Source organism: Molossus molossus, unplaced genomic scaffold (assembly GCF_014108415.1).
Source record: "Molossus molossus isolate mMolMol1 unplaced genomic scaffold, mMolMol1.p scaffold_m16_p_20, whole genome shotgun sequence".
NCBI lineage: Eukaryota > Metazoa > Chordata > Mammalia > Chiroptera > Molossidae > Molossus > Molossus molossus.
In genome coordinates, this window is record NW_023425356.1 from 11,303,738 (window position 1) to 11,327,217 (window position 23,480).

At 42.2% G+C, this 23,480-nt stretch overlaps 2 protein-coding genes across 2 annotated transcripts; one reads left to right on the forward strand and one right to left on the reverse strand.

Annotated features, from left to right (window-relative positions):
- Window positions 1-767: 767 nt before the first annotated feature.
- On the reverse strand, window positions 768-8,631 carry WDR77 (WD repeat domain 77). The gene is made up of 10 exons (XM_036272514.1): window positions 8,435-8,631; window positions 8,012-8,197; window positions 6,880-7,021; window positions 6,644-6,693; window positions 4,782-4,852; window positions 4,588-4,642; window positions 4,041-4,112; window positions 3,194-3,302; window positions 2,600-2,668; window positions 768-1,792 (listed from the first exon to the last, which is right to left on the reverse strand). The coding sequence occupies exons 1-10, from the start codon at window positions 8,547-8,549 to the stop codon at window positions 1,633-1,635; spliced, it is 1,029 nt and encodes a 342-aa protein (XP_036128407.1). The 5' UTR covers window positions 8,550-8,631; the 3' UTR covers window positions 768-1,632.
- Window positions 8,632-8,805: 174 nt separating this feature from the next.
- Window positions 8,806-22,307, forward strand: ATP5PB (ATP synthase peripheral stalk-membrane subunit b). The gene is made up of 7 exons (XM_036273482.1): window positions 8,806-8,950; window positions 9,237-9,273; window positions 13,873-14,018; window positions 16,044-16,207; window positions 17,153-17,278; window positions 20,751-20,930; window positions 21,896-22,307. Exons 1-7 carry the CDS (start codon window positions 8,911-8,913, stop codon window positions 21,971-21,973), a joined length of 771 nt encoding a protein of 256 aa, XP_036129375.1. The 5' UTR covers window positions 8,806-8,910; the 3' UTR covers window positions 21,974-22,307.
- The last annotated feature ends 1,173 nt before the right edge of the window (window positions 22,308-23,480 follow it).

Sequence of the window (23,480 nt, forward strand, 5' to 3'; positions counted from 1 at the left end):
AGATGACTCATCAACACAGTTTTGAACTCAAACTGATATTTTTTGCAATAACAATACGGTTCTTCAAAACCTGTTTTCCTTCTTTGATGTCATTTTAACCACCTTAACACATACATACATTTCCTTGGATTCTTATCTCTTCCAGCGTTCTCTCTGTCATTCTGAAGTCCACGAATAGGGCTACGAAAACTCAATTCCTCCCACCTCACTCCTGGCCTTACTATCTATACATGATCACAAGTTTTAACCTTTTACCTCTGGGAAGAACTTATGTGTTTCAACCAACTCACTCTATTACCTCCCAAGAAATTATAGCTAAGAACAGTGAAGGCTTTATTCCCACCTCACCCCAAGCCTGGTAGATCATGTGACCACAATTCCCACGGATTTTTACTCAAGCGTAGTTGTGAGAACAGAGCTCAAGCTTGGCCAGGGTGAAGCATGGAAGTTTTACTTACAAAAACGTTGTCCATGTTCCTTCAAACTGCTCCAGTTCCGTGTGATTTTTAGCTAAGCTAAACTTGCAAAGCACGAAAGTACATGATTACACTTAGTTTCAATACAATCAACAATTGATCCATGATTTCTAACTGGCACTAGTAGCCAGTCCACCAACCCCAAATGTTCACCTTGAGTTCCAACCAGCTACTCAGGGGGGCTGGAGAAGCAAAAAATAATGGGCTGTAAGAATGATACCCTGATAAGTGAAATATGTCTAAATGCACATGAGACGCGCTGGAAAAGACAGGCCCACAAAGCCTAAACTTTTTATTTCATCAGCCAGTATTTCTGAGTCTCTCTGATGCTGCAGCCTAGTATTCAGAGTCCACAAAAACAGTATTCATGCTTCCTGTACCCACAGAAAGGGGCCCAGAGGCAGGAGAGGTCAGGTTGGAAAAGGGGCAGACATTTCTCTGCAAGTCTGAGTCAGTTTTTAACATAACCAAAGTGCCTTTAAGTCCCCCGCACCCCACCCACGACAGAAAAACACTACTCTCTCCTACACACAACCCCCGGGAGGTGGGGAGGCATTAGACAGGTACCAGTCAAACTTTTTATTTGGCCAGAAAATGGATTTTGGACTCATTTCAATGGCAAGATGATGTGCAAAACTGGTGAGATGAGAGTCCCGGCTCTCAGGTGAGCTGGGCTGGATTCTGGTGAATGGAAGCAATGCCCGTGTTTGAGGTGAATTAAGTTCTGTAAAACAAGTTGCTCCTCTCTCTCTGAGAAGGATGTGAGTTGCTCCTATAACCCAGAAATGCCCACCCCCACATCTCATCCAGACATGGCCAGCTCCACAGGCAACGCTGTGTGGGAAGCATAAAATCCTTTTGTGAACTCTTCTGTGGAGGGGCGGGGACGGTGGGCCTCGGGAACGATGTGGGATGGACTTTTTATCACGCCCTCCCAAAAACTACACACACACATACATACCTATCCATTTCCCAGACAGTATTTCTCTCCTATGACTACAGGATCCTAGAAACCAGCCACCCCAGCTGACGTGCCTAGCACTGCCCAGATCCGGTGTTATCAGCATACCGCTAAGGCTCCTGTGTGGTCTCGGACTGGGAGGGCAGGGCGAAGGGTGAGGTACCCGGGGGGTTTGCTTTTTGTCTTCAGTCCAATCTACTCGGCAATACTGTTCGGTCCGGGGGCTGAGAGAGGTCCTGTGGGCACCAGATGGTGGATGACCTGATGGTCCCAGCCCACAGTGGTGAGGAGGGAGCGATTGAGCGGAGACCAAGTAGCATCTCTCACAAAGTCTCTGTGGGCTGGGCTTCTAAATCTAGAAAAGAAAAGAAAAGAAGAGATTGAGCATGGTAGGGGACAGGAGGAAAAAAAATGACTTGGAGAAGAAAACCTAACATATCCAGGGCACAGTTTTTGGATGTATTACACACACTTCGCCGTATGTATGACCCCCAAAGGATTTCATCAATCTGTTTTCACAGATGAAGAAACGGTGGCTAGAGCAAGAGCAGGGACATGGTGGGCCGAGATCACAAGACCAGTCAGCAAATCGTGGCCAAGGAGGAACAAACAGACCTTCTGCCTGGTGCCCTTCATCTGACAATAGGCTGCACTTCATGGTGCAATTTTTTTTTCTTTTTTATCCTCACCCGAGGACATTTTTGCATTTATCTTGAGACAGAGCGGGAGGGAGAGAGGGAGGAAGAGAGAGAAACACTGACGTGAGAGAGACGCATCAAGTGGCCACCACCTACATGACCCCAACCAGGGCCGGGGACAAACTGCAACCGAGGTACGTGCCCCTAGGGGAAACCGAACCCGGGCCTCTCTGGTCCGTGGGCCGATGCTCCAACTGCTGAGCCAAACCAGCCAGGGCTCCGGTGAAATTCTTTATGTGAAGAGGGCAGACCACCCTTCTGGAGAAAGCACCCACCACCACATTCATCCTCTACCAGGGACAGAGCTGGCTGTGAATCAGCCCAGCAAGAAGGAGACAGCCAACACTCCGCCTGCTTCTATCACCCAGTCCCCTTGAAAGAGACAACGTACTTTTCTGAAGAGAAGGACCTGGCCACCACTGCTCCCTCCCCACTTCCTGATCACAGGGCCCCCTTGCACTTACACCTGGGACAGGCCCGAGTCCAGCACGGCGAGGGAGCAGTCTTCACTGACAGAAGCCAGGAGCGGAGCACTAGGAGAGGGGGGAGAGGGACATGAACGGTGAAACCCATGGCTCCCAAGGCAAACCCTGATTGGCCAGCCCCCAACCCAATTCTAAAGTGACCGGAGGAAGGGGGCCTGATCCCCAAGTCGGGTTAAGGTCTGGCTACCATTCAAGACCACATTATAAGTTTCAAGGAAAGATGAGGGGAATGGAGGAAAGCCAGGGTTGACAATCGTCCTGGCAACTAACCATCCCATCTGGTCCCTCCCTGCAGCCCCAGCAATAACCCAGAAACACAGGCTTCTCAACCACACTGTCCTAGAATCCCACAATATTAATCGTTTTGCGCACTGAGCAAGGTGTTAGCCATTTGCAGACCGGAACTATACAACCCAAACATAGACTACAGTCTTAAGAGACCTTTGATATTCTGAAACCTCAGCGGAGCAATGTCTGCTTTGAGGAACTACCTAATCAACTAATGTTTGGCCAACATAAGCATGCCCCTCGCTGGGCCCACACACCCCGAGCAGGCTCTGATGACGACAGTACCTGTGTGGGGAGAACACCAGCCCAGTGACACACTGGGAGTGCACAGTTGAGCTGAGGACACAGCTTGCACTCTTGGTTTCTACAAGGGAAACAGTCCCATTCTCGTCACCTACAGAAAAGAAAGAGCGCACCACAGCGGTTAAGAACAGGGCTCTGGAGTCAGCCAGACCTGGATTTGAATGCTAGTTCCTCAGTGTTGGACAAGCTAAGCACTCTGAGGATCATTTCTCTCTTTTGTTAAGTAGGAACAAGTAGTCACTGGGTAGTTGTGAAAATTAAATTGATGGATGATGTGATTATTAGTTTAACCGCAAACCACATCACCATGACAGCACCACAATCATCCAAGAAGAACAGAATTTCCTACACAGTAAGTCCTCACTCAACATTGTCAATGAATTCTGTGATTCTAAAGTGAAACAACATATAATGAAACCAATTTACCATAGGTTCATCGATATAAACAAGATTTAAGTTCCTGTGGCATCTCATCAACGTTATGACGAAACGTGTTGAATGAAGTGACATTATTCGAGGACCTGCTGTATAGTAATCCACATGCTTTATGGCCCACTGACTTCTAGCCATGCCCAGGACACAAGAACAAGAACAAACAATCAGGACTCAAATCCACTGGAGGAAAAATCATCATCTTGTCCGAAGCTAAACTAAAACCGCTTTCGGAGCATCCCCCCTCTCCAGCCCTCCATCAGCACGAATTCATATGGTGCCCGGTGTGCAGAGGAGACAGAGCAGATAGAGCCTTGAGTGTTATGGAGTCAGCACTCCCTCTCTCGCCCTCCCTCCCCTTCCCAGAGTCAACACACAGTTCAGGGTGCTCCCATACCCAAGACAAAGACTTCGCTCTGCTGAGGATGCCAAGCCAATGAGGTAGGAAGGTAGCCAGAGGCACCGCAGCCTGCAAAGGAAAGAAAGAGGGTTTGGTACAAGACCCAGAGCCCAGCTCTGAGAAGAAACTTCTCAGATGAAGTCAGTCTAAGTCCCAGGAGCATTTATTTGGCTTCCCAAACCCTCCTAAGGCAGCTGTGTCTTCATCTCTGACCCTCATAATCTCCTTTTATCCATCAGCCTCCTGCCTTTTCTAGACACAAGTCACAGGCAAGTTTCAAGCAAAAAGCATGAAGACATCAACTCTGGCCCCTCTGCTGACTTATCGAGGAAATGCAAAGTAAATCACCACCCAGGAACCAGCACTTCCTCTTGGTACCCACTGCACAAAATGGGGTCAGCAAGCCTCCGTGGGAAAGAAAGCGATTTATAACTCATGTCACAGTGATAAGGCATTTGGCAACTTTTCCTTTGACTCTGGCCAAGGAAAGCTTCTTCCGGGTGGATCCCAGTACCATTCTCCCACCACTGGCTCTCAGACTCACCCATCTGTGATGCTGGCTTGGGACAGCGGGTATCCCAGAGTAAAATTCTACTATCCTAGAAGAGGAACAGAAAAGAGCTTCAGAATCCACAGCAGCATCTGTGAGCCAGGAGGTCTCCATGCTAGACTTTGGCCTAGTGTGGAGACCTCCTGGCTGGAGTGGGGTTAGAGAGAAGGGAAGAGCCTGTATCTTACCTCACTGCATGAAAGAAACACAGAGTCCTGGTGGGGAGAGGCCGCAACACAGGTGACCTGCCCAGAGTGAGCTGTAACAGAGAGAGGAGAAATGACAGAAGAAGCTGGAGGCCTGCTATAAAGCAGCCCAGAACCTCTCAAGAGGTAGGAGAGAGTGTGAGAATCAGGCCTAGGCTCATGATGTAATTTTATCAATTTCATGACAGATTTTGATTTAAACAAAACCTAAGAGGAGCTGTTGATGGAGTTTATAAAACCTAACAAGGGCCTGCCTGGCCGGTGTGGTTCAGTGGACTGAGCATCGTCCCAGGAACTGAGAGTCCCGGTTCGATTCCTGGTCAGGGCACATGCCCAGGTTGTGGGCTCGATCCCCAAAAGGGGGCCGTGCAGGAAGCAGCTGATCAATGTTTCTCTCTCTCTCTCTCTCTGAAAAGTCAATAAAGCCCTGGCCGGTTTGGCTCAGCGGTTAGAGCGCCCAGAGAGACCTGGGTTCAGTTCCCGCTAAGGGCATGTACCTTGGTTGCAGTTTGTCCCCGGCCCTGGTTGGTCGTGCGGGTGGCAGCCACTCGATGTGTCCCTTTCACATCGATGTTTCTCTCTCTCTCTCTTCCTCTCTCTCCCTCCCACTCTGTCTGTACAAAAAATGTCCTCGGGTGAGGATAAAAAAAAAAAAAAAAAGAAAGAAAAGTCAATAAAAAACCTATTTAAAAAAAAAAGACAATTAAAATAAATAAATAAAATAAAACCTAAAAAGGGCTTGGGAAAAAATTAATTAGCAAAGACAATGAACGAGAAATTAGGAGTTAATAACAGTGAAAGAGTTCATAGATGCCTTGGTTGGTTTGGCTCAGCAGTTGGAGCGTCAGCCCGCGGACCAGAGAATTCATAGTTAACATCCTAGAATAGTAATTTATATACTGCAGGACACATGCCTCGAGGGAGTTCTGGACACTGACAGTTTAAAGGGAATAAAGTTCTTGAATGTTCTCTTTCCTAAATGGATTACTAGGTAGCTGCCTGTAGTCTGTCAGTGATCCTGTCCTACCTCCACCTTCACCATCACCATCACCCTTCGCCCATGTCACAGAAGGAACACGTCTATCACCCATCGCAAACCTTACCATGGTACAACACTCAGGAGTATAAAAACCAAAGGTATAATACAAAAGGGCTTCTCCCTGAAAGCCGAAGAGCAAAGGGAAGAGCACCTGGGTGCAATTCACCTGGCTGGTCTTGCTTCATCCACACTGCAAACACAGTGTGGTTCTGTGACTTATCTCTGCTTCGAGAACTTTGAAAAATGTGACAGATTCATAAACGTCCGGGTTCATACTTGGAGAATAGCAAGGATCGGCTGTGAGTGGGTTTAGCTAATTCAGAATATTTGAAGAGGGAGTGACAGTAAAATGGCTTGAATGCCATGATGAGAAAATGGGACTTTAATCTGCAAGCCACAAGAAACCAATGAAAGAGCAGCGCTCACAAATACAGAGGTGAGTGCCTCCATCTGTGTGAGGTAGTGCCTGAAAGCAAATGAGAGCGTAAGAAACGGAAAGGAAGGTTACTGGCAAAATGGAAAAAGAAATTGGTGACCAACTGATAGCGGGGAAGGAGGAATGGAAGATGACTGAGTTTGAGCCTCAGGTGGCCAAAAAAGTGGTGAGACCATCACCAGAAGTGGGAAAATTAAGAGAAGGGAGGGATGGAAACTGGGGCCCAGCTATAGTTTTGGAAGAAAACCATCAGGCAGGAGAGCAAGGACCTGTTGCCTTTAACATTCAAGCAAAGTTCAAAGAGCCAGAAGAGAAAATAAAGACAAAACAGCTAAGGCCGAGACGAGAAAAGAAAGAACAGGCACTTACCCCGGTATGAATTCAGTACCATCTGCTGAGCGAGGTCCCAAACCTTGATGCTATAAAAGCAAAATAAAATAGATACTTCAGTGGATTGCAGAATCTCTAGGGAAACCTTATAGATATGTCATAATTAGTCACTGGGTTCTTATAATGAGTCCAAAACATTATATAACAAGGCTAATCAAATAGTAAAGACATCCAAAGGAGGCCAAGAGACAGGAGTGATGAGAACAAGGACCCACCAGAAGTCTTTGCTACCGCTAACAGCTTGTGTGCCAGAGCTCAGAACACTGACTGTACACACTATGTCATCGTGCTCATACTTGCAGAACTTGCTGACAATGAGTGTCTCATTCTCATCCAGCTCCCATAATTCAACAGCACCTGTTGGGGATAGGATGGAGAGGGAAAAAAAGAAGTTTGAATTATACCAAAACAGTAATTCACTTCTAGGATTCAAGTCGTCCACTGTCACCAAACTAACACAGGAAGTTATTTCTATAAAAGCAAAGTCCCTATCATTAGTGGGTTTAACTGACTTCCAAGTCATTTGCCTTTATTCCGAACATCATACTTTTCCTAATAACAGTCCAGACGATTAGGTGGGGAAGGCTTCTAGAAAAAGATGGAACAGCTGGTAAAATCCATTACCCCGCTTCCAGTGAGAAAATTTTAGAAAATAAGTTCCCAGGAGAAAAGGATGACATCTCCACAGTTGTCTGTGTAGCACAGACAATTATAGCTTCCCAATTATAATAAATATTTGTTGAATAATTTTAATAAATGTCTTACAGAGTCTTTAAAAATGTATTGAATAACTCAATGTCTTGCACAGTGACCGGCTAAGTACTGAAAACACCCCCAAAATTGTCTTGAATATATGTAGTGTTCAAGCTCAACTGTCAGAGAGGCTCAATTTTTAATGTCCACACTTACTCTTCCATGTAATACCTGCCAACACCCAAATTTTGACTTTTTTAAAATAACAAAGTCTCCACTGTTGAGTCAGACATTCAAAACAAGGAAAGCAGAACGGAGACATTTAAGAAGAAGAAAATGAGAAGATATGGAGAGACTGCACAGATTGGCTTCAGCACCATCTTTAAGATTATCCTTGCTTTGGCTGGGGGAATATGGGACAGGTAGCTCCAACCCATTTCTTAATTTTGTTATAGATTTTGCTAGAAATTCCCATCAGGCAATTTAGAATCAATCTCGGAAAAGGTATTTCCACCTACACAAGAGTTCTCCTTAGGGACCAAAACCCTCAAGCTACCCCAAGCACTGAGTGTGGGGCACGAAAGATTGAACCTAGCTCGACCTGTACCCCTTGGCCTCCACTGCACCCATAAGGTTGAGGAAAAAGTGACTCACCTGAATCGGAAGCCACGAGGATACCTCTGTCCCCTACCCAAGTGAGGTCAGCCACTCCGGCCTCCGTCTGGACTCCAGCGGAGCAGAAGCCTTCGTTGGGGGCGGCACAAGGGTCCTTGAAAAGCCAGAGGGAGCCAGCCCAGCAGCGGCCGCTCAGGCTGGAAGCCCCAAGCAGGAGCGCCCCATCTAAAGGAGGTCAGCGCGTGAGGAGTGCAAGGGTTCGTCTCCATGGCGACCGCGCAGAAAACCACGCGGGCCGGGTCTGGATGTGAACTCAGGAACGCGGAGCACGGTTGGGAACTGAGTTCAGCGAGGGATGGGTCAGGATGGCAAGCGGGGCGGGGGCGAGCTAGAAGGATCAGCCTCGGGAAGGGTCACCCAGAGGCGGGGAGAGGGAGCCCCAGGCCCAGGATCTCGGCTCACCCGACCGGTACCGCGCAGCCTCCAACTGCCGCTCCATACAGGCGGGCGCATTAGGGGGAAGGTTCCACTCGCGGTCCTCCGGGGGCACCAGAGGAGGCGGGGTTTCCTTCCTCATCTTCACGCTTCCAATGCCAACCTAGACCCGAACTGGACGCCCGCAGGAGATTCAGCTCCAACAGTCCCCACGTGGTACCCACCTTGGGCCTCCGCCCCTCTGGACAGGCTACTGGCACTCTACATCTCGCGAGAATTGCTTCTACGGTTCCATTTCGCTTTCTGGCTGCCGCCTTCGGTGACAGGTTCTCCGTGCCGTGTACCTCTTATCGCGAGAAGAAGAAAAAAATTCTAGAGGAAATTGAAGGAGTTCGCGTTCTCTTCTCGCGAGACTTGCGAGCGACCATCTTGCCCTGCCCCTGACAGGTTTCTTCGTCCAGGTCATTGGGACGCCGAGACCACCGAGCAGAACCTCGTTGACCATGCTGTCTCGGGTGGTACTTTCTGCTGCCGCTGCAACAGGTGAGAGGTGTAGACCCTGGTCCCGGCTATCAGAGTGACTGTATAGAAGGGCGTCTCTGGTTACGCGGAGGGGGTGGAAGGAAGGGGGTGAAGAAACGCTGGCGAGACTTGGGCCTGAGAGGGGAGTTATTAGCGCCGCTCGGAAGGTCAGCGTGGGGTTTCAGGGGACAGGAAAGGAGTGAATGAAAGGGGTGAATGGCCTTAGTGATCATGCCCCGCGGGGACCCAGGAATGAGCAGACCAAATTTCACCTTGACCTTGCTGACCTGCGCCTGTGTGTTTGCAGCCCCTTCTCTGAAGAACGCAGCCCTCCTCGGCCCAGGGTAAGTGAGAGGGGTGTAATACTCCCCTTCGTCCTTGTTTTATCGTCGCATTTCGCTTCCTGGTGACCTTTAAGCTTTGGGCCAGAAATGACCTTTCTTTGGGTGATTTTTGGAACGTGCAAAGCCTTACTCGAACACTTGGGCCTTTGTAACGGCTTGGAGCATTATTGTCGCACCACATAATGGCAGAGATTAGGAGTGTAAGTGGTGTGTTCTAACTAAACTATAAACTGGCTTTCAGGTCTCTAAGCCCCGCCCCTCTCCCTTTTGACCTTCAGCTGGACATAACTGCCACAGCGCGAATCAGATTCCTGGAATCGGAATTTTTAAAAACCCACGAAAAAATTTTTGGTTTGTTTTCTATTAAATGTATTGGGGTGACATTAGTTAATAAAATTAATTTTCAAGTGCACAGTCCTGTAATATATTACCTGTACATTGCATCGTGTGCTCACCACTCAAAGTCTAGTCTCTGCTCACTATATATTTGACCCCCTTTACCCTGTTCATCTCCCCCCCCATCCCCTCTGGTAAACTTCATACTGTTGTCTGTGTCTATGAGTTTGTTTGGTTTATTCGTTTGTTGCTTTGTGTTTCATATCCTACATAGGAGTGAACAAATTTTTTTATATAAAACAATGAAGAGTGTTGTTTTCAGTCTCCCAGATTCCAACGTTTACTACCAGATCTTAAGAGTTAGGAAAATCTATTGATTCAGTAGGTATTTATTCGATTGGTTCAGTAGGTATTTATTTGCCACCCATATAACCAGAGATAGAAAAAGGAGTAAGGCTAAGAACCCGCCTTTATGGAGCTCATACAGTCTAGAGAGGGGATAGCTATAGAGTAGTGGTTTAGAGCAGCAATTTTTCAACCAGTATGCAGCAAGGATTTTTAAAATATGCAGTACCTGACTATTTAGTCAAGGGCACTGGCCTCTTTTTCCTTATATTATCAAATTAAAAAATAATAATAGCCAGCACAGCAATAGCCATCCTGTGTAAATGAATCAAAACTATACTTTTTTTTCTCCCTTTTGTCAGATTGGCAAAAAAATATATTTTTTGGTGTGCTGTGGAATTTTAGTAATTAGTTTGAAAAAGTTTGAAAATCACTGGTTTAGAGTGAGAACACCAAAGCTAGAAGGAGGAGGTACACTTGGGCTCTCCACTGATCAGCTGTGTGACCTCAAATTTCTCATCAGCAAAATGGAGATAATAGTACATATTAGGTTATGAAAATTAAAAGACTTAATTCCTGTGAAACTATAAAACCGGTGCCTGATACATAGTATGTGCTTAGTAAATGTTAGCAGCTATTGTTAATATTATTTAATAAAACATGTCAATTTGGGAGGGGTGATTTCTGTTTTTAGCCCTAAATCTTGCAAAATTTGATAACTATTCTATGGCTTGAAAAAGTGGCTTTAATCTATCTGTAATTATTTTTTGAGTATGCAATAAAGCGAGGCTGTAATTGACTGCTTCCAACTTATCAGAGAAAAAAGATTCCATACAGACAAGTAAATAACTATAATACGGTAATAAATAAAATACACAAGATACTTACATAATATACAAGGAATATTCTCCATCTCTCTTTCACATACCATATCTAATACATCCCCAAAGCTCTTCTACCAGATATATCTGGACTCTGACCACTTCTACTACCACTACTCCTGGGGTATGAACCTCCATCACTTTCACCCAGGCTATTTTAATAGTTTCAGTTTCTTAACTAGTCTTACATCTCTCTTCTTTCCCATTACAGCCCATTCTCCCAGTAGCCATAAGATGTATCTCTCTCCTCACCCCACCCCCACAAACTCTCCAGGGCACCCCACCCCCACAAACCCTCCAGAGCGCTTCATCCCACTTGAAATAAAATTCAAACTTACATAACCCAGAAGGCTGATCCCATCCTACCTCTTTATCTCCTTCTGCTGTCTTTTTAGCTCATTCTGCAGCCATATTGGCCTTCTTGCTATTTCTTTGAAAACTGGGAGCTTAGTGTTTGCCTCAGGATCTTTGTACTTGCTCTTCTCTTTCTCCCAGTTTATTGGCTCAAATGTCCTCTGGCCTCCTAAAAAATGCCTTTCCCCACTCTGTTTTGCTCCCTGTCCCCTTACCTTGCTTCATTTCTCTTCACAGAACTTAGAACAGATGCCTGAAATTGTGTACGGACCTATACACAAATCCCCACACCCCTCCTAGAGTGTTGAAGGCTGGGGCTTAGTCTGCTTGTGGCTGTGCTTTCAAGGCCTGACATAAGTAGAAAGTCAGTGAATGATTTGTGGAATAAATGAATGTTAGCACAAGATTGGAGAGGCCTTTATAAAAGGATATACTTGAGATGTTCTGAAGGCTGGTTTGGTTTGGCAGTTATTAAGTGAAAGGCATACCAGCCAGAAGGAGCAGCGTGTGAAGCATGTTTTTGTGGGGATTTCTGTGTGTGTGTGTGTGTGTGTGTGTGTGTGTTTGAGAGCTGTGAGTACTTCCATATGCCCAGAGGGTAGGAGAATGAAGGAAGGTGAGGACATGAAATTTGACAGGTGCTGTATCACGTATGCGATATTAAGTAGTTTGTTTTCTGTAGGCAGGAAAGTCTGTTAGAGAGTTTGTAAGTCAGATTTGCATTTTGAAAGCATTGGCAGGAGGGGGTTAGGTTTAAGGGGTATTTGACCAGAAGAAGAGAGACCAGGTTATGGATTACTAAATTCAGGCTTGAACTAAGCCAACAGGGGAGAGAATTTGTGTCAGCTTATACCAAGTTCTCCAGTGCTATGATTAAAATCAGTGGTTCTCCACCTGGGCCAGTTTTGTCCTCCATGGCACATTTGGCAATGTCTGGAAACATTTTGGTTGTCACCCCTGGGTGGGAGGGGCAATGCTACAGTAGATGCCTCTCATGTATAAAGGCCACACGGATACTGCTAATCATTTTGTGGTGCCAAAATAGTCTTCTACAGCAAAGGATTGTCCAGAGTCCAAAACATCAGCATTGCTGAGGTTGAGAAACCATGATTTAAATGAAGGAATCTTGAGCATGATTCTCAAATTTCAGAAGTTGGGGTAGCTGATATATTGGGAGGCAGAAATAATACTCACATTATGTTGTACACCTGAGGCTAACACAAAATACTATTGAGCCCTGGCCGGTTTGGCTCAGCGGTTAGAGCGTCAGCCTGCGGTCCAGAGAGACCCGGGTTCGGTTCCCGCTAAGGGCATGTACCTCGGTTGCAGTTTGTCCTCGGCCCTAGTTGGGTCGTGCGGGTGGCAGCCACTCGATGTGTCTCTTTCATGTCGATGTTTCTCTCTCTGTCTCTCTCTCCCTCTCACTCTAACTGAACAAAACAAAAAACAAAAACAAAACAAAATACCTTTGAATGTAAACTGTAATTAAAAAAAAGATAATAATAATAATATTTAAAAGATAAGCAATGAACCAAAATCAAAGAAATAATATAAACTCTTGCATTGCAAGGAGATAGGCGTATGGGGTCAGGAAGGAGCAGAAACTGAGACGATTTGAAGGAGACTAAGCTTGATAGCAGATAGGAAAAAGACTAGTGGATTTTATTTCATCAGAAACTTAATGATTTGACACCAGTTTGCTGTAACTGCTAAAAATGCAATCTTAGGCTACTTCAATACAAGAATAATTTGCAAATCCACTATGGTACATTAGTTCCAGCCTAGTAATGGCAATAAGAAGTTCAAAATATATATTTGTAGAATGGATGATTTGGTCATGCTATGAGAGTATTAAGTTTAGTTCTGTATACCTCATTTTGTAAACAAGACCAGAGAGCTCCTTGAGCTGGACAATCAGGATTGTGAGGGGAGTGAGATGTTTAACCCAGATAAATGCACATTGTCTTTCTTACAAAGAAAAATTAAATTAGAACCAATGGAAGGAGGTTTCAAGGACAGACGTAGCAGTTCAATTCAAAGATAAGCATAATTACAGCTACCTAACACTGAAAAAGCCTGTTTCACATAGCGTTGGTCAGCACCCCATCATGGAATATTCAAAAAGGTCAATGTTCTTGCCATCAGGGAGCTCACAACACAACATAGTTAACCACTTACATAGAACTTCTACCATATGCCAAGTACCATTCTAAACACTCTACATATATAAATTCAGTTCATTCTTACAACAACCTTATAAGGTTATGTTCTTTATTTCCACTTAGAGAAATCGGAGAGTTCAAAATTTACATCCTCAAAGTCAGGTTTAGGATTTGAACCCAGATTGTCTGGCTGCAGTCTATGTTCTTATATATTTCAGTGCTAATAATATACATACAAAGCGCTAGACAGGTGACTGATGAGACTTACAGAAGGGATTCTAGTATTGGGTAGAAGATTACATACAGCTTTATATAAATCATTTGCCCTTGTCACACAGCTAATTATTAAACCCTAACCTTCCTGTTCTTTCTGTTCTATTCTCTTTCTGGTCTGTTCTCTTTCTGTTATGACACTGGGAAACTACCTCAATCCTTATCCCCACTCATTGTTTCTACTAACTGTTCATACACTGTTTCTCTTTAAAGAATAGGCTTTAAATTTGTGTAATTGCCACCTATAGGGTATCTCAGGCAACAAGGATCTTGCACACTGGGCAGCCAAGTCTTGCCCCTGTACCACCTCTTCCTGAGTATGGAGGAAAAGTTCGTCATGGGCTGATCCCTGAGGAATTCTTCCAGTTTCTTTATCCTAAAACTGGTGTAACAGGTGAGCATTTGCCCAGGGTTTGGATGTTATGGTTTATGTTAACCTAGGATTTTAGTGGCCTCTTAACTCTTCACATACACCACAAAAATCAAGTCAGCTGTCTTAAAAGTGATATGTGGAAGTGATTCAATATAACAGTTAATTTAGTTGCTCTAACTTGTCTTGGGAATAAATTTGTTTGGGATTTTAACTTGATTTTTAGCATTGCCTCCATTTGTTGATATACCAAATTTATTGAGTGCCTACTTTATGCCAAACACTGGTCTAGGCATACAGTGGTGTGCCGTCATGGAACATAAATTCTATTGCAGGATAGACAATAAAGAAATGAGTAACTGTATAATATACTACCCAATGGAAAGAGCTCTGGATTAAAATAAAGCCAAGTAAGGCAGTAAAGATTATTAAATTGTATATATGAGCATGAAAACAGAAACTGGGCCATATTTATCAGTTTCTCCCCTTTCAAAAAAGTATAGACTGTTGTGAAACACTGCAATTTTATAATGCAGTATGCTTTCACTTAACATTATTTAATTCCTGTAACAGTCCTATGAAGACATTTTTATTACCCAGAAGAACTAGAAAACCAAGAATTTGCCAAGATTTATTTTTTCTTTAGTAACTGAGTAGCACTTGCTCATGTTCTTCAATTAGGTTAAGTGTCCTTTCCACTACACACACTGCCTTTCTTGCTTTATTCAGGTACTACTGTGACTGGAACATTGGAAACCAAAGATTTTTTTTTTAACCCTCCAAGGAATGGCCTAAAATGCCATTTTTCTAACTGAAATTGTAAGAAATATTAGGGTCCTCAGATTTCCATAGACCGATAAAATATTACATGTGATTGTGATAGACCTTTTTGCAAATTCACATTTAAAAATTATATATTGGAGCCAAAACAACAACAATAACAACTACTTGAAACTCTCTATGGGAAACTGGGTAAAATATATTTGAGACTGCAGTTGACCCTTGACATGGATTTCAACTGCATAGGTTCACTTATGTGTGCATACTTTTATAAAACACTGTAAATGTATTTTCCGTATGATTTTCTTAACATTTCCTTTTTTCTAGCTTGCTTTATTGTAAGAATAGAGCATATAATACATATAATATATAAAATATTTGTTAATTGACAGTTAATGTTATTGTGTAAGGCTTCCATCAACAGTAGGCCATTAGTAGTTAAGTTGAGTCAAAAGCTATGTGTAGAATTTGGACTGTGCGGAGAGGGTCAGCATCCCTAACTACCCCTCTCCCCCACCTCGTTGTTCAAGGGTCAGCAGTCTCACTTCTTTATTCTCATAATACAGCCTAACATCCTTTGGTCAGTGTTGCTCAGAAATGCTATAAAATGCTGCCCTAAAAGCTTTGTCTCTGCTTAGCGTCCTGTGAGGCAAGAAAAGGATAGCTATGTTTGAAGCACTTGAAGATGCTTTAAGAATTAGGAATCCTGATATCTGATTCTTCCTTTTTTATATATACTACTTCATAGTTTGGTTTTCTTGTTTGTGTGTGTGTGTGTGGTTTTTTAAATCTTCAATGTTGGGTTCCTACTCAAACAATATGCAGTAGTGGATAAATTTTATCCTGACCATTGTTCCTGTTCAATAAATTGTGTATTTTACTGCACAAATTACTTCTGAAAGTTACCTGACATATTTGGAATAGTTCCTGTTTGTTGAGCAGTTGTGCTAAGCACTTTTCACACATTATTTTTAATCTCCAACCATGTGAAGAAGGTACTGTTCTCATTTTACAGACGAGGAAACGAAGCTCAGAGATTATTTGTATTGCTCAGTTTCTTATAAGTTGCAGAGTCCTATTTCCTTGAGTCCAGATCCTTATTCTTTCAACTCTACCCTAATGCTTCTCAATCCAGTGTTCTATCTTTGAATCCAATTATTTTAATCATTACTTGACTTTACCTTCAACTAAGTAAATGCAGAATTATTTTTCTATCTTCCCTTTTTAGACCTAGCATATCCATCATAAAATAACTTTTTCTTCTTTCAGGACCCTATGTGCTCGGAACTGGGCTTATCCTATATTTTCTATCCAAAGAAATATATGTGGTTACTCCAGAGACCATCTCTGCCGTATCAACAATAGGGTTGCTTGTGTATATAGTTAAAAAATATGGTGCCTCTATTGGGGAATTTGCTGATAAACTGAATGAGGTAAGAATTGTAAACCTTATTTCCCATTTTAGACCATAGTAGAAGCATCAAGGCCATCAGGTGATGGTTTGTTTTGTTTTGTTTTGTTTTATCCTCACCCGAGGACATTTTTCGATATTTTGTTCAGATAGAGTGGGAGGGAGAGAGAGAGAGAAACATCGATGTGAAAGGGACACATTGAGTGGTTGCCACCCACACGACCCAACCACGGCTGGGGACAAACGGCAACCGAGGTACGTGCCCTTGGCGGGAACCGAACCTGGGTCTCTCTGGACCGCAGGCCAAGGCTCTAACCTCTGAGCCAAACCGGCCAGGGCAGGTGATGTTTTTGATATGAATATACATATACATATATATATATACATGTATATATACACACACACACATATATGTATATGTATATTCATATACAATATAATTAGAAATTAATTACAGTAATACAATTACATGTGTTAATATGTTACTAATTTGAGATCGGAAGTCAAGATAAATTTTTTAAAATCTACCAAACTTGCCCTGGCCAGTTTGGCTCAGCGGTTGAGCGTCGGCCTGCAGACCAGAGAGTCCCCGGTTTGGTTCCCGCTAGTGGCACGTACCACAAAAAAAAAAAATTTTTTTAAATCTACCAAACTTGCCCTGGCCGGTTTTGCTCAGCAGTTGGAGCGTCGGCCTGTGGACCAGAGAGTCCTGGGTTCAATTCCTGCTAGGGGCACGTACCAAAAAAAAAAAAAATCTACCAAACCTTCTCCAGCTTTTCCATAGTTTTGTTCATTCAACAGATACTGTGTAGCTATCATGGGGTATTCTTTTTAAGGATTTGTGTGTATGTTTCTTTGTGGCTGTTTTTATAAATGAGAGGTGTGACTTTGAGGAAGAATAAGATAAATCTGTTTTTATTACCCTCGATACGTTCACTGATTTTTGTTATTAATATTATGATTGCAGCAAAAAATTGCCCAACTAGAAGAAGCGAAACAGGCTTCCATGAAAAACATCCAGGATGTAATTGAACTGGAGAAGTCCCAGCAGGCACTGGTTCAAAAGCGCCACTACCTTTTTGATGTCCAGAGGGTAGGTTTCAGAACTTTCTAAGGAGAATGCAGTAACTCATTTGTGTGCATTTAAAACAAAAATTTAGGATCTCTTACATGAGAAATGGCTGAACATTGAGCATATTTTATTTAGAAAAGATTTGAGTGGGGTTTGGCAGTTATGGCTGTTTAGACATTGAAGACCTACCAAGTGGATAAATGATTAGAGTTATTACTCTAAAATGATAAAGAGTTGTCCAGCTGGTGTGGCTCAGTGGTTGAGCATCGACCTGTGCACCAAGAGGTCTCCAGTTCGATTCCCAGTCAGGGCACATGCCCAGGCTGTGGGCCTGATCCCCAGTGTGGGGCATGCAGGAGGCAGTCAATCAATGTTTCTGTCTCTCTCCCTCTCCCTTCCTCTCTCTCTAAAATCAATAAAGGAAAAAAATTTTTAATAAAATTAGAAAGAGTATAAGTTATAAATCCACACAAAAGGAAAATAGCCATTACGTTACAACTGATTAAAGAATGGAATTCATTGTCCAAGGCACGTCACAAGGAAACATATTTACTGTAAGAAAACCTGATACTTACATTCCAAATTCATAAGCAGATTCAGATGGCAGTAGAGCTTTTTACCAAGGTCAGAGCAGAATGAGATTCTAAAATATTTAGTTTCTAAAACCACTTTAGGAATATATCCAAGTATTTTGTTGTTTCCTTGAGCATGGCAGTTTATGCTTGATATTTAAAGTGAGATGTCCTTATTTTGAGGTGTTATAGAAGCACCTATGAAATGAAAAATGACATGCTATGGTAAAGTAAGGAACTGAGTAGTAAAGCTGTAGTTCAGTGTGGTCTACAGTGCCATGTGTGCATCAGTCATTGGGTATAGGTGTTTGGATCCATTCTAAGCCCTGTGGAATTAGAACCTCTGCTAGGAGCTATCCAGAAATCTATATTTTTAAAGACAGGATCCCTAAAGATCCTTATGCACATGAATCTTTGAAAACCTCAGAAAATTTTAAAACCTCTTTCCATTCATATTTAGGTTATAGCTAGAGAATGGTTTTTGCCTCATGCATAATTTGTACACTCAAACAAAAACTGGCTTTTGAAGAGTAGCTTTTTCAAAAGAATCAAATGATAGTCATTAACATTTGTATTTATTTAATAGCTATTTATTGAGTTCTCCCTCTGTAGAAACCTCAGTCAAGGCAGGGTTCTGGGATTACAGCAGAGAACAGAACAAAGTCCTTCTTCATGGAGTCTACTTTCTAGCCAAGGGTTGAGAAAAGGACAGGAAAAAGAAATTGATCAGACCTGAGTGTCAACTGGTAGTAAGTGCTATGTAGAACAATAAACTAATGTTAAAGAGAAAGAAGTTTTGGAAGGAGGGAGTTACTGTTTTAATGTGCAGTCTAGAAAGACCTCTAATGTGATTTTTGAGCAGAGACCTGAAGAAGTAATGGTGCAAGCTCTGTGAATTTCTGGGGAGATGGTATTCCAGGGAGAGGGAAGAACACTTACAAGGTCCCTAAACCTGGAAGCTGTTTAGTATAGTCAAGGGAAAGTAAGTAGGCCAATGTAGCTGAAGTAGAGTGGATAAGGAGAATTTAAAAAAGCAAGGTGGAGTGGTGGCGGGGGCTTGGGTGGCGCAGAAAAAAAAAAAGGCAAGGTAGAGATGGCCAGGGGCTAGATCATGTAAAATCTTACAGCCTTCTGGAAGAACTTTGACTTATTTGAAGGAGAGAAAAGGGCTCTGAAGCTTTTAAGCAAAGGAGTAATATGATCTCACTTATGTTTTGAGTGGTCACTGTGATTGCCTTGTTGCCTTCGGTCTTGTATGCACTGATTCGGAATGTCTGTGAGTTGTAGAGTTGCTAGGACCATTGGATATATGAGTCTGGAATTTATGGGGAGAATTCCAGACTGTAGATTTGGGAGTTGTGAGCTTTACAGGTGGCACTTAAAGCCATGAGACTGGAACGCAAGGGAAAAAAATAGGTGAAAACAAGGACTTTTTCAATTTGTAGTCACTCTATTTATGGCCAAGTAATAAAGGGCCTAAGAATTTGCCCTAGAATTTAGCAACATGGAGGTTCTTGGTGACCTTGGTAAGGTCTATTTTAGTGAGGCAATTGGAGTAGGTTGAAGAAAGAAATGAAAGAAAAGGAATTGGAGTTAGTATAGACAATTGTCAAAATTGCCAAGGAGTTTTATTGTAATGGTGAACAAAAATTAGTAGCTAGAGAGGAGGATGTAGGAGACGAGAGATTTTTTTAAAGATGCAAAGTATTACATGTGACCATCTGATAGATGTTAGAAGAGAGAAAAATTAATGCAAGAAAGGGGAGGAGGAAATTTATTGGAGTGATGTCCTTCAGTAGGCTTGGAGTAGAAGGCACAAGTGAAGAGGCTGGCTTCAAGAGCATAGATAGGTCAGCCATAGTTACCAAAAGGAAGGCGAGGTATATGAGTTATCGATTAGGTAGGCTTGTTTGTATGGTGGTAGAAGTTTCTGGAAATTCTTGTATTGCTTCCTTTTTCTCAGTGACATAGGAAGGAAGGTCATTTGCTTAGAGTTGAAAGTAGTGAAGGAGAGAGCAGAGATTTGAGGAGAAAGAAGAGCAGGAGAGTGAATGGACTGAAGAACTAAGCATTAAGGGCTTGAGATTAGTATATTAAGCCTTTACATTTGACAGGAGTCTCATCATACACTAGAAGAGGATAATATTCCTGTCACCATTATTAATTTGCTACCATTCTGGAAGCAGTAGTTGATACTAGAAAAGAGAAAGAAGCAAGAGATATAAAAATTCAAAAAGGCAAAGTTGATCTTACAGAATACCTGATTATATACCTAGAAAACCTAAGAGAAGCATCATAACTCTTAAAACAATAAGTAAATTCAGCAAGGTGTCTAGATAGAAAATTAATACCAAACAAAATCAGTAGCCTTCTACATACAATTAGCAGTCCATTAGAAAATACTCTGGAAGAAGATATACCATTTAGGAAAAGATACCTAGGAGCAAACTTAACTAGAAATGTATAATCTCATTACCTTGTGAAATGCTTGTGAGGTATAAGGCTCTAAAATTGGAAGGCTCACTATTATAAAGACACCAATTCTACTTTAATCTCAATTTTAACACATTCCTAGAAAGAAAATACTAAGAGATAGAGGGGAGTGGAGGGATGTTGGGACTTGGACAAATTGATTAATAGAAAAAGTAAAAAGAATATCCAGGAGTATTCTGAAAAAGTGAAGTCATGATGAACAGTCCTACCAAATATTAAAATTCATTATAACATTAGAATCAACTTGAAATAGTATGGAACAGCAGTTGAAAGGGTTTAAAGATAGACCTAAACACATAGGCAATTTAGATAGATGGCATTATGTCAATTAAACATCAATTAAAAAAAAGAAAATTTGAAAACTATAAGAGTGGAAGTGATCCTTTAACTTTGTAAACAGTTTTTATCATTTCTTAATTTTGCTTCAGAATAACATCGCAATGGCCTTGGAGCTTACTTACCGGGAACGGCTGCATAGAGTATACAAGGAGGTCAAGAATCGCCTGGACTATCATATCTCTGTGCAGAACATGATGCGTCGGAAGGAACAAGAGCACATGGTGAAATGGGTGGAGAAGCACGTGGTGCAGAGCATCTCTGCGCAGCAGGTACGTGATGTTTGAAGCTTCTGGAGTTTGGAGTGGTGTCTCTGACAAGCATCTGCTAATGGCTGTTAGCATTAGAATGGCTGACCAGGAGTTTTTAGAGACAGGCTGTGCTTGGTTTTTCTGGGTAGTGAAACCTAGAAAATGCTGCATAGCTGAGCTGGTGGCTTCCTTCTTCCTCAAAGTTTGGTTATGGGCTTCTTACCTCATAGATCAGAACAGTAGAAAGATTGTTCAGAACACTGGTTTTTGCAGACTTGTGTTCAAGTTCCATCATTTGGGAAACATTACCAACATATTTAATTTCTCTGTGAAACAGAGACTAGAGAAGGCTATTTCTGAGCCCCTTCCATTTCCTAATTCCATGATTTTTTTCCCATGTCCTCTTTGCCACCTCCTCATTTATTGGACTTGAATGGAAAGGTTTTCTGTTTACCTAAACTTGATTTCCTTTTTAAAATTTATATTTATTTACTTATGACATGATTTCTTCTTTCCCAGATATATAGTATATTAATGAATTGGTTTTCAGTAAACTATCTTTTGTATAAAAGTAATACATACTTATTTAAGAAACTTGGAAAATACAAATAAGTACAGAGAGAAAACAGTTATTTTTATTCTTAACGATTCTGTATTACTGATGTTCATTAGTTTGGTCTTTCTCAAGCAGCCAGTAGCTGTACAAGCTAACACCAATGGCACTTGGTTACAGGAGTATCTGGCTTTAAACTCTAGAGGTTTTACTTATAAAAGCTATGAGCCAGGGTATTTTAACTAATCCCCTGGATTTGCTTAAAATAAATTGCATCGTCCCTATGTAAATAATTAATTTCTAGTAGTCTGTCATATTAAGCCAGTAACCCATCTTGAGATTATGTAGGAACCTGTAGGAGGTAAGAATTTCAGTGTTTATATCCCTTCATGATTTGGAAAGGTCTCACCAGATTTCTCTTTCCTCATCACAGGAAAAGGAGACAATTGCCAAGTGCATAGCAGATCTAAAGCTGCTCGCAAAGAAGGCGCAAGCACAGCCAGTCATGTAAATGCATCTGTCCCGACTGAGACAGCTAGAAACACTTAACTGATGGAATGGAGACTGGGCTGTGACAAGCGTTAAGTATTGCCGGCTGCTGGAGTTACAGTTTACCTGCCTAAGATGAAAGCGAGAGTCTCATCTAGTGAGAGAATCAAAACAGTCACAATCTCTTGACCAGTGAGATGTTTCTTGTCATTGCTCTACATTTTGAGTTGTTCCATGATCACTTTTGAATGAGCAGTTTGCTTTTAATAAAATTTGGTTCCTGACTAAAGACTACCAAGTTATAACTTAAATTTTTAATTAATGCTACCATCTTACAATAAAGTGACAATTGAAACAAGGTTTTTCAAGTTGCATAAACTCCTGAAATACTATTTCTACATGTATCATATGGGTAAAAATTAAACATGTCATTGAACTGAAAGTTCTATTTATAAGACTATTATTGGTAAGCTACTTCTGCCTAACTGACAGGTTATGGGCTGTTTAAAGCTTTTTAGTATTCTTAAATAACTAAAGAAAATATTGTACATCAAATCATATTGATTTTATTATTATTTTATTATAGTTTAATCCTCACCTAAGGATATCTTTCCTTTTTTTTTTTTAGAGAGAGAGTGGAAGGGAAGGAGGGAGAGAGAGAAAGAGAAACATTGATGTTCGAGAGACACATTGATTGGTTGCCTCCCTCACTACCCTGATGGGGGCTGGGGATTGAACCTGCAACCCAGGTACGTGCCCTTGACTGGGAGTCAAACCCTCGATGCTTTGGTCCAATGGCTGATGCTCTTAAGCTGAGCCAAACTGGCAGGGTGACTATCATCATTTTAGTAGTATATCTATGGAAAATATTACAGATTCTGTGTGTCATAAAATCACTCTTTTAAGAATCCAGCATATAGCCCTGGCTGGTTTGGCTCAGCGGTTAGAGCGTCGGCCTGTGGTCCAGAGAGACCCGGGTTCGGTTCCCGCTAAGGGCATGTACCTTGGTTGCAGTTTGTCCCCCGCCCTGGATGGGTCATTTGGATGGCAGCCACTCGATGTGTCCCTTTCACATCGATGTTTCTCTCTCTCTCTCTCTTCCTCTCTCTCCCTCCCACTCTATCTGAACAAAAAATGGAAAATGGAAAAATGTCCTCGGGTGAGGATAAAAAAAAAAAAAAAAAGAATCCAGCATATAAATCAGAAAGTTCTGCCCTTCCATAGGTTTGTCTGCATTTAGTTCTTCCATGCTTACATAAATCTTTATGTATACAAATGGACAACTTACATAATAGGAAATATTTGAAAATATGTATCATATGGGTAATTGTTATTTTCATAACTTCCTAGGATTTTGATTTATGTAACAATCATTTGGGTCAATATTTATTGCTGGCTAATGTATTCTTTTTTTAATCCTCACCCAAGGACATTTCTGCATTTATCTTCAGATAGAGCTGGAGGGAGAGGGGGGGAAGAAAGAGAGAAGCATTGATGTGAGAGAGACACACCGAGTGGTTGCCACCCAC